General features: G+C 49.0%; 1 protein-coding gene across 1 annotated transcript in view; it reads right to left on the reverse strand.

Moving 5' to 3' along the window:
• Positions 1-9,625, reverse strand: part of Mroh7 (maestro heat like repeat family member 7) — a 55,666-nt gene extending 46,041 nt beyond the window's left edge. The window contains exons 1-2 of the mRNA XM_026782290.1: positions 9,605-9,625; positions 2,873-3,998 (exon numbers count right to left, since the gene is read on the reverse strand). Of these exons, the coding sequence (XP_026638091.1) occupies positions 2,873-3,998; positions 9,605-9,625 (1,147 nt within the window). The remainder of the gene's footprint in view (positions 1-2,872; positions 3,999-9,604) is intronic.
• Positions 9,626-11,579: the final 1,954 nt, after the last annotated feature.

An 11,579-nucleotide genomic window follows, 5' to 3' on the forward strand; every position in this document is an offset into this window, starting at 1 on the left:
GAGAGAGAGAGAGAGAGGAGGAGGAGGAGGAGGAGGAGGAGGAGGAGGAGGAGGAGGAGAATCAAAACACAGAGAAAACTCAAATGTCTGTCAGTTGTCACCTTGCCCAGGTGACTCAGTTGAGCGTCTATCCTGCCCTGATCTTATCTTGCCAGCAGTCTCTCCAGGTGGACCAGCTAAACCCAGTTGAAATAAAACTTCCAGACAACCTCTAACTTTGTTACAATCCATCTACATGCTAAATCTTAATGACACAAGCACACGCCACCACCACCATTACCATGACAGCTAACAGCTGCCGTGAGAACAGCCAGGAAGATAGTAAAAAGAGCAAAAAGAAATTCCCAGCCATTTTCTATGGCTCTGGGAAAGGACTGAGTATCTCTCTTCATCAGCCCATCTCTCCTGTCATTTCTTTGACTCTGTATCTATGACTTCTCCACTGTCAACAAGTCAAGAAGCTGGTCTACGAGCCTTCCTCCCTGCTTCTCCTGCATCCAGCCACCAAAGACACATCTTCCTATGGGCACAGCAGCATTTAGGGAACAGAGGCAACAAGGCTGAGATTGGAGTCTAGTCTGAGCTACATAGCAAGATCTAACCTTGCTCTACTGGTCAATCATGGACCTTGGTTCCCTTGGTCCTGTGATTCCGTTGAGGTTATAATATTTGACAACAAATAGGTATAAACAAAATGTCTATATCCACAGGAGAGGATACTTTCAACACAAGAATGAAGTGTTGGCCTGCACTGCAATACAAGCGAAACTTGAAAAGGATTTACTATGTGAAATAAGCCAATCACAAAGGGCCACAAATTATAGAAATTATATAACTCCAGTTATACAAAATGTACAGACGTGGGATGTAGCTCAGTGAGCGGGACACTTGCCGAACACACCCAAGGCCCTGGGTTTGATCCTTAGGATCAAAAATGTATTAATTAGTTTAAAATAAAGTCTTCAAGGCCCAGGTATGCCCTGCTCCTGTGATCTCACTCCTGGAAGATAGAGACAGGAGAATTGTAAGTCTGAGGCCAGCATGAACTACACAGCGAGGCCCTGACTCAAAATTACAACAGCTAATAAAAGTGTATGGAGGAAAAGTGTACTAATGTGTTGAAATAGGAGCAGTGGGGCTGCGTCCCCAGCATCCCGGGCTGCCTGGCTCGGCTAGCTTATGCCCCAAAATAATTACACGGACACTGTATTCATTTAATCACTGCTTGGCTATTTCTATCTAGCCTCTTCTAGGCTAACTCTCGCACCTGGACTAGCCCATCTCTAATAATCTGCTATAGCCCACAAGGTGGCTTACCAGGGAGATTCTAGCCTACATCCATCCTGGGTCGGAGCTTCATCGCGTGTGCCTCAGAGAGCAGAGCTCTCGCCTCTGCCCGCAAGAGTGGAGCATCGTGTCTCTCTGAGGCGTCTGCGCTCGAGAGGAGAGCTGTCGAGTCTCTGAGCTCACTTCCAGCATTCTGTTCCGTCCACTCCTCCCACCTATGCTTTAACCTATCAGGGCAAGCAGCTTCTTTATTTAATTAACCAATGACCTTCCTCCATCACTAATGGCTAGTGAATTTGAGTGGGGTTTTATGAGTGCCTTCTCACCCTGGCAGATACACACACATAATTACAAAGCCATGGGTTTGCTTGCTTGCTTGCTTGCTTTTTACTTTGTTGAGAGAGTCTTGTAACAGAGGCTGGTCCTGAACTTGTTATATAACCCAGGCTGGCCACATGTTCTTATCCTCTCTTCATTCTTAGAGTGCCAGGATCACAGCCTTTGCTAACATGCCTAGATGTCATGCTAACTTTTCAAATCACAATCTTGGGGTTGGGGGACTATGATGACCTGTGTTTAATCCTCAGGACCATGGAAAAAGCAGATATTGGTAATCTGTGTTTGTAATCTCAGTGCCGGGAAACCAGAGACAGGAGAATCCCTGCAGCACCCTTAGCTAAACAGCCTCTAGCCCACACAGTGAACTTCAGGTTAATGAGAGACCCTGCTGGTCTCAAAACACAGATGGAGGACTCATAAGAAGTGAAACCTGAGGTTGACCTCTGTAAACACATGAGCACACGCGTAATCACAATAAGACAGTGGTGCAGGAACAAAAAAGAAACATTGATTGATCCCGATGTGGTGACACACGCTGCAATCTCTGCACTTGAAATGTAAAGGTAGGGGGATCTGAACTCAGGTTCATCCTCCAGTCTGTAGCAAGTTTGAGACCATCCTAGGCTACGCGAGACCCTGTCTACCAAAAGATATGAAAGAAATACCAACCGAGAGAACATACAGCAACAGACTTCCTGCATATACAGAGGGAGGCATTTGCTCCAGAGGTCAGGGCCTGAGTGGGTTCTTCAAATCACTAGAGAGGCGATCCCACTAGGCCTAGACTTGCCCTGCTCCTCTGGCCAAATCAGCCACGGGAGTCAGGACTGGCATTTACAGAAAAGAGGAAGACCTTCTGAATGGAGCATGTGAATAGTGGATGAACTCAGGCTTTGAATTGAATGGAAGGATCATTGCCTGGTGGGACACTTTTGATCCAGCACTGGAGATACAGAGGTGAGTGGATCTCTGTAAGTTCAAGGCCAGCCTGATCTACATAGTGAATTCCAGGCTCGTCAGAGCTACATAGAGTGAGACCTTGTCAAAAAGGGGGAGGGGGGATTATCATATTATAATTTAAAAAATTGACACTCAAGTCATACGGCTGGCCAAAGTGCCGGTCAGAGCATGGTTACCACTGTGCCGTGAATGCCATCTACTCCCTTCTCATTCCTCTCCGCTGCCTACCCTGTCTTAGGGCTCTGAATATATAATCCTTCTAGGCTGCCTCCTCTTCCCTACTCACCCTCAGGAGGGCTGCGGAAAGCCGTGACACCCTGCAGGCTGTCCCACTTCCCCAGATTCTCCTCCAGGGGCATGGTGCGGATGCTGTTGTCCTCAGAATAATCCCGCTGGCTGCTCATGGTCAAGGTGGAGGTGTCGCTCACCAGGAAGCTGGAATCCATGCTCAGGGACTCGGAGCCCAGGATTAGTGTCATGCAGGAAGATGGAGAGAGAGTGGAGGTGGGTGCTCTGGCGCTCGAGTGCAGGCTGAGACCTCCACTGGAACCAGGGATCAGGCTGACACGTGAGGCCTGAGTGACAGTCACATTTAAACCAGACCTGGGTCGGCTGCTGGAAGTCACATTGATGGAGCTCTGGGAGCCTGAGTTCCAGGGTGCACTCAAGGCTTCTTTGGAAACAGACGCAAAAATAGTACGTGAAGTCAAGGTGATGGACTCTTTCTGGTTTGGGGCTATATCCAAGTTCACCTTGGAGGTGTTCCCAGAGCGCATAGGGTCCAAAGAAGTGTTGGAGGCTAAAAGAAGAGGCACCTGAGAGCCCTGCCTGGAGATGCTCTGGCTCCGGACCAGGGCGTCTCTGGAAAGAGCTCTTACAAGTAAGTTTGGCTCAGGCCTGGATGGATTAGAGTTACTCTGACCCAAATCGAAAACCTTGTTTGAGAGGGACCTGGGGACATCCTCAGAGCATGGCCTAGAAGGATTCTCTGTACTTAAAATAGTAGCCTGGGTAGCGCTGTGGCTTCCAGCTGGTTGTGAGCCTGGGCCGATAGTCCCTGCTGAGTCGGGCCTGGAGATGTGATTCAAACTCTGCTCTGCCGTGTCCACGGAGCCACTGTTGATCTGGACGGAGGTTGGAGCCGTGGCACCACTGGCATTGGGGTTGGAGGTGTCAGTAGACATAAGGCCAGCGACTCCCTCTGGGTCAGGACTCCGTGCTGACTGAAGGACTGGAGTGAGAGCCAAGCCATGTGCCAGGAGAGGATCAAGGACCAGGTCTGGGGTGGGCCTAGGCATGGTGCTAGACATTATTCCTGGTACCTCATAAGAGCTAGGACTTGGCGTCTTCTCTAGGTCTTCGTGGAGAATGAGGCTAGCCCCCCAACTCAGGGCCAGGTCCAGTCGGGAAGCCTCTCAATACCACTGTCCCTTCTCTCCAACTGCTGACTGTGGGGCTTCCTGCGGCACCCCTGAGAGAGAAGATGAATGCAGCCCACTAGAACCCTGTCCTGTGCCCGCTGCCATGGATGAGGGTCTCTTGCTGTTATCGGCTTCCTTTCCCAGCACCACTACTCCTCAACTCCCTTCTCACTCTCTCCATCCCAAGCCATGGATCTTGACCTCCCTGACCACATCCTGCTCCCCCTCTCCTTGTGTTCCAAACAATGTATGGCCTTTGGCTTGGTACCTCCCGCTATGCCTTGCCAATCGCAGCTCTCCTACTAAGATACTCATCCCTCTTCATTCTAATGACTGTCTGAGCCCTGTTAGAAACAAGCTCTAGGTGTTAAGAACTACAGTTATGCTACCCAGACATGGTGGCTCACACCTGTAACCCGAGCACTTAGGAGGCTGAGGCAGGAGGATTACCCAAGGCCAGCCTGTCTCCAAAAATGAAGGAAAGGAAGACAGAACAGGACAGAAGGGAGGAAAGGAGATGGAGGAGGGGGGAAACTGTGAGTATCCTGGACCCTGGAGCATCTCCAACTCCCAGACAGTACCAGGCACATAAACCAGTCTATAAACAGGCAAATGATCTCTCTCTCTCTCACTTAAAGGTTGAAAGGAATAATAAGGGACTTTGTTATGAGTTACCCAATACTCAGCCAGGCCCACATGATCTCAGTTCACCAACAAGGATCCTATGTTATTGGAACTACTCTGCGAGTGGTTCCAGCCCAGCGTCTCAAAGGCTCCTTGGCAGAGCACCCTATAACCTACAGATGGAACTGTTTGCCCAGCAATCTAACTGCGGGTGAATTCCCCAGTCCTCCACCTGTTAGCCCTATCCCTGAGCCACCCTGCCCCTATAGAATCTATAAGAACAACTCACCTGCCAGCATGGTGTTCTTAAAGCAGGAGTGGGCCCCTGGGAAGACATGCAAAGACATCAGGTGAGAGCCAGAGAGACCAAGCCATCTCTGTGCCACCCACCTCTGGCTACATGTTGGCTTCCTGTTATCCTTCGAACAGTCGCCAGTTGTTAGCAAGACCTAGAGGCCTCTAATGCATCACCCTGAGCGGCCCTCCTTAAGCCTCCATATCCCCCCTCCTTCCCACTCTGTCTTTGCAGTTCTGGGCCTTCCACAGGCTGGCGTCTCTCTTCCATTTCCCTACCCCAGCCACCACTTAAAGCTGCACCCTTGTAGGTCCCCTAAACAGGTGAAGGCCACCTGTAAGTTCTCAGAGCATCCTGCTGCCATACACATCTGGCTTCCCCCAGGAGCTGCCTCTGTCTTGCTCATTGCTGATTTCTGACATCTGGCTGCACCTGAGCACAGGAAGGGTTCTCAGTTTACCTTCTTATTGTTTGGCTCATTGATTCTTTCTCTAGATCACTTTCTCCCTTTCCCATTCACTTCTTTTTTTAAGGTTTATTATGTGCCTGCATGTACTCCTGCAGGCCAGAAGAGGGCACCAGATCTTATTACAGACGGTTGTGAGCCACCATGTAGCTGCTGGGAATTGAACTCAGGACCTTTGGAAGAGCAGCCAATGCTCTTAACCACTAAGCCATCTCTCCAGCCCTTTCCATTCACTTCTTATGCACTCATGTGCTGGCTCCCTAAACCATTTGTTCATTCCACCGAGCTGCATCTGTGTGGCGTGGCTTTGAAAGGGCCGTGCACTTTAAGTCATGGAGTCCCAAGTTCACAGATCAGCTTCTCTCACTAGTGTGAGTGAACAAGCCTGGACAAGAGACTTTTTCACCCTGGCGCTGTGCTCGTTAATAGCACCCTGTCCTATGGGGACATTGCCCTTACCGTGTCTGGCAGGGAGAGTGAGGCCTGCAGAAGGCTTTCCTAGGTCACCCTTCTGTTCCTCTTTGTTAGAGGCTGGGGCACAGGGCAGTCGGGACCTTGGTGCCCAGGGGAAGCCATGCGCAATCCTAACATCTGGTGGCTGCAAAGCTGGAAGAGCTGCCTCATCATCGCCCCCAAAAACTATTTTACCTGTAGCCAAGGGGCTGAAAAGTTTGGGGCTCCTGATTTCAAGGTCTTTGACAAAGCCCTGGTCTCAATTTCGTGCCCATCATTTTTCCTCCTTTTACTTGATGAGGGGCCTGCATTTCCTCTTGACAGGTATTTGCACATGCACTCACTTCACACACACACACGCACACACACACACACCACAGTTATCAAAGGGAGGCATTTTTGACCTGGAGTAATACAGGCTAGTATAACCTGAAGGCAGTGAGTAGGACCTGAGTCTAGCAGACAGACTCAAGCTTGCCTTTCCCTCCCTTTGCCACAGGACAGATCGACAGGACAGACAAGACTCTCCCTGATGCATTCTGCTCCCTGCCCTCCTCCTCCATCCTGCTGCAGGTGGTCAAGTCTCCAGAGGGTCCTAAAAGTGTAAAACAACTTGTGGCTTGCCCTATGCCATGTGGACATTGCTCATTAAGGGGAAAGGAGGGAGCAGGGAGTGATGGCACATGGCTTTGATCCTGGCATTCGGGACACAGAGCCGGGAGAGCCTGGTGAGTTTCAGGCCAGCCAAGCTAGCCATGGGCTACATAGAAAGACTTTGTCTCAAAAAAAAAAAAAAGAAAAAAAAAGAGGAGGCGGGGGCTGGAGACAACTCAGCAGTTAAGAGACTAAGGGGCTGCTCTTCCAAAGAACCCAGGACTGATTCTCAGTGCCCATATGGTGGCTCACAGTCATCTGTAACTCCAGTTAAAGCCTGATGCCCTCTTCTGGTCTCTGAAGACACTGCATGCACACATTGTGCAAACATAATTCAGGCAAAACACTCATTTGCATACAATATCTTTTAAATTGATTTTTAACAAAAAGAGGAGCGGGGACTGTCCCACATCTGTAATCCCAGCACTTGGGTGAAGAGGCGGGAAGATCAGACTTCAAAGGCAGCCTGGGTTACACAAAAGCTCGCTTTATAAAAACAATTATAGTGTTCGTGTTTAATGTACATGTTTTGATGAGTTTGGACAAATGTATATCTATAGGCTATCATCATCACAGTCAGAGTATTAAACATATCCCCTCTGGAAAGTCCCTGTTTCTGTGATCTCGACATGAGTGTGCTACTGTGTGTGTAAGAACATTTAACAAATAGCTCAGTTCTGTTAGGGCACACCTGTAACCCCAGAACTAGTAAACTCAGGCAGGATGATCACCTCCAGGAGTTCAAAGCCAGCCTGGAATACCCAGTGAGCCTCAAGATTGGCTAGGCTATATAGGGAGACCTTGTCTGAAAAACAAACAACAAAACTTAATATAAGATCTGATCTCTTAGCTCTCGGTGTAGTGGGAAAGCACTGAGGTTCCAGTGCTCAGGAGGCTGAGAACGGATCACAAGTCTGAGGCTATCCTGGGCTACTAAGTAAGATCTTCTTGTAAACATCAACAAAGTCAGGCATGGGGACTCATACCTATACTTCCCAGGTTGAGGTTGGAGAAGTACTGGGAGTTTGAGTCCAGCCTGGGCTACGTAATGAGTTCCAGGCTAGCCTACGATAGAGAGTTTGACCCTATCTCAAACAAAAATAAATAAATAAAATACATTATGCATCTCCTATGTGTTCTTCCAATGTCACCGAAACACATTCTCTAAGCAATGACTCCTGTTTCCTCTTCTCCCCAATAACTGAATCTTGAAAAGTTTGCCTGATGGACTCAGTAGTAGAGACAGAAGGCAGAAGCCTGAACTCAAGGGCAAATTACTAAAATCTGCTTAATCTGTCTAGGCGTGGTCACCCAGGCCTGTATTCCAACCCTAGGAAACTGGAAAACAAAGGGGCCAGATGTCTTCCTCTGAAACATAACAAGTTCCAGTGCTGACTGGGTTGCAGGCCTCAAGAAGAAAACAAGAAATAAAATAAAGAGCCGCTGTGGTGGTGCAACCTTCAATCCCAGCATCTGGGAGGCAGAGGCAGGCGGATCTCTGTGAGTTTAGGGCCAGCCTGGGCTACAAGGTGAGTTCCAGGACAGCTAGGACTACATATGAGACATTGTCTCAATAAACAATAAATAAATCGATCTATAAAAAGACAAAAATACACTTAGTGTGAGCAACAGGGGAAAACAGCAGACTCTTGGGAACAGTAACAAAAGTATCTAGCTTTCTACACTCACAGCCTCAGAAGTAGAAAGGGTGCTGGAAAACATTCAAAGTAATAATGGCTGAAAACATCCCAAATTAATAAAAGATACAAGCCTATAGATTCAGAAAAAGTGAGCAAACCTGGGGGTAAGCCTAAAAAAGCCCATGCCAAAACACTAAAAACAACCATAAGAGGATTGTTTCGTTGTTGTTTTTTTATGTTTGGATGGTTGGATTGGTTGTTTTTTTGCTTTTTGTTTGCTTGCTTTTTTTGTTGGTTTGTTTTTTGGTTGTCTTTTTTTGAAATAGGGTTTCACTAGACAACGCTGGCTGCCTTTAAAGCCGCTATGTGGCCTAGACTGGCCTTGGACTGGTAAACCTCCTGCCTGAGCAACTCAGGGCTGGGATTGAAGGGGACACCACCATGCTCAGCCATGACTTAAAAAAAAAAGTCTTGATAGCAACTAAAGTATTACCTACAGATGCCACCACTGCCCGAAAGTGAAAGCCCCAGTCTGCACACTGGTCTCTGGGTTTCTCTTAGCAGGGTCCTCAGGCCACAGGTAGTTGCCACCTTTCCAGCCACACCGTCCCCTGCCCTGGCCTTGAACCCACTTTCCACCCATCCTCAACTTCTCTGATGCCTCAGATGGGCTGGAGTTCTCCCTTGCTACAGACTCTTTCAAAGTCTTTCCCCTCCCTGTGACCCTCCTCCAGATGCCCACTTTGCCTTCCAGACCTTCATCTGTCTCGTGCCTAATAGCCACATTTCAGACCAGCGTTGACGTCACCCTCCCCCACGAAATCTTCCTGAAATCCCAAATGCTGTCGAGGGTTCTCTTCCTGTGATCAGTCCCTCTGTCAGAGGATCACTCTGTTTCTTATCCGTCTCCATACTAGAACATGAACTGGGTGTCTGATTATCTTATTATTCCTGTTTCTCCGGACCACGCACAGGGCCTGGCACAGAGCAGAAAGTCAGAAAGCGTTCAAATGAATGAATGAATGAATGAATGAATGAATGAATGAATGACAGCTCTTAGAGAGAGATACCACAGCCCTCATTTACTAACACATTGAGACTGTTCAGGGATCTAAGTGATTTTTGTAAAGTCCCTGGCACATGGCTTGAGGTGACTTCTCAACCCACACAGAGATTTTTGGATTTCCACAGTGGAAAAAGCACCTTCCTGAATTTCATCCCAATTCCCTCTGCCACTCTTGGGCCGTACCAGGCCTTCCCCAAATGTCCATCCACACACCATCCCTCCCTGGGGGAAAACAGGTGGTGCCCTAGCCCGGGTCCTCTGCACTGGCCCCTTCGGGGCTGTGAAATCCCCCCTGGAAATTCTCATTCTCACTCACCACCCCCTCCCTGCCCTGTTCTCCCACCCTCCACTCTCAAGACAGCGAAACTCTCTGTGAGCCTTGGGCTGCTAACGTGTTACCTCCACCTGGGGCATCCACATGGCAACAGAAAAGTCAACTTTAATCCAAGAGTATGCAGTAACAACTGTGGGAATATAGCCAGACCTGGAGACTTTTACCTAGTGAGGGGTGGGGTCAAGGTAGTAACTGCCTTGTGGAGGCTGTGGAGGCCGACCCCACCCTTGGTACTTCCCCAAAGTCACCCTTCAGCTTACCTGGGCTCCCCCCAGCCCAGGCTAGGCTTACAGTCTTTGTGAGGTCACTATGTTCCGGAAGCCCCCCTCCTCACCGGCTTCCCCAGCCAATAAAGCTCCTTGTCCTGGCCACACAATGGAAAAAAGCAGAGGAATCTTTAGAAAAGGGGTGTCTTCAGACCCCCAAGATCACTTAGACAGGACCTGACTCAAGCAAAGGCTGAGTCTCAGGGGGCCTTCAAACCCCCCTAGAACAACTCCTGTAGCCTTGTGCTTCTGTTTATCTTGGAGTGACAAGTGTTTTGGAGAGAGGCAATAGTGAAGAGAAAGGTCAAAGGCCAAGGCACACATGAACCCGAGTCCTTGCTCTTTTCCCTGCTCCGCCCTTCTTCACTTGCAGTGACTAAGAGTGTGGAGCAGGGTGGGGCAGAGGGCAGGGCTCAGAGATGCCACTGAGTGTGACCTAGCTCTGTGGTGAAGAATTAAGGTCCCATGGCTGTCTCTTCCAAGAATATAATTGTTTGGTTTGTTTTTCGAGACAAGGTTTCTCTGTGTCATCCTGGCTGGCCTGGAACTCACTCTGTAGACCAGGCTGACTTTGAACACACAGAGATCTGCCTGCCTCTTCCAAGTGCTGGGATTAAAGGCGTGAGCCACCACCGCCCGGCTCCTAAGAACAACATTTTAATGATGAGCAATAACAAAATAATTAGGATTACAGGGATGAGATAGAAACATTTTGAAGGTACCACTTACAAAATGAGAATGAGGGGGCTGGAGAGATGGCTCAGAGGTTAAGAGCACTGGCTGCTCTTCGAGAGGACCCGAGTTCAATTCCCAGCAACCACATGGTGGCTCACAGCCATCTGTAATGAGATCTGGTGCCCTCTTCTGGCACGCAGGCTGAACACTGTAGATATAATAAATAAATCTTTAAAAGACAAAACAAAATGAGAGTGAAACTATACTCAAGGCTATAATTCTGCATTCTTGTTTGGACTCCAGTCAGTAAATCTTGATATTCTCAGCCATTGTTTGCTAGGAGACACACCGTCACAGAACAGGCCTCATCAGACTGTCTGTGTCCTCAGCTCACTCAGCCCTGTCAGTGAGCGATAGGCATGTTTGTGTGGGGGTGGGTGGGTGACATTTATTCATTCTGTGTGTGCATGCGTGTGCACATGACTCCAGCATGTGGAAATCAGTCTTTGTGCAGCCTATCCTCTCCTCCCACCACGTGGGTCCCAGGGATCAGACTTAGGCGATCAGGCTCGTGGCAAGGGCCTTTACCAAGGAGCCATCTCACAAGCTCATGATTGGCATTTTTTTTTTCATTTTTGAAGGCAGGGTTTCTCCGTAACAGCCCTGGCTGGCTGTTCTGGAACTCCCTCTGTAGACCAGGTTGGCCTTGAACTCACAGAGATCCTCCTGCCTCTGCCACCCAGCTATGATTGGCATTCTTGAATTCTCCAGTCCGCCTTGCTCTTCCTGCCCCGACTCCAGCCCTCTGTCCTTCCTGCTCCTACCCACACCCGGTCCCGGTTACCCCACTCCCTTCTGTTGCTTCAGGAGCCGGTGTCAAACAGAATTCCTCCCCTCCCTCCCTCCCCACAGCCTAAAAACATGTCAGGTTTTCTTTTGCCTAAAACCCTTGCCAGGCGGTGGTGGCACACACCTTTAATCCTAGTGATTGGGAAGCGGAGGCAAGCAGATCTCTGTGAGTTCAAGGCCAGCCTGGTCTAGAAGAGCTAGTTCCAGGACAGGCTCCAAAGCTACAGAAAAACCCTGTCTTAAAAAAAGA

Source organism: Microtus ochrogaster, chromosome 10 (genome assembly GCF_000317375.1).
Source record: "Microtus ochrogaster isolate Prairie Vole_2 chromosome 10, MicOch1.0, whole genome shotgun sequence".
Lineage (NCBI taxonomy): Eukaryota > Metazoa > Chordata > Mammalia > Rodentia > Cricetidae > Microtus > Microtus ochrogaster.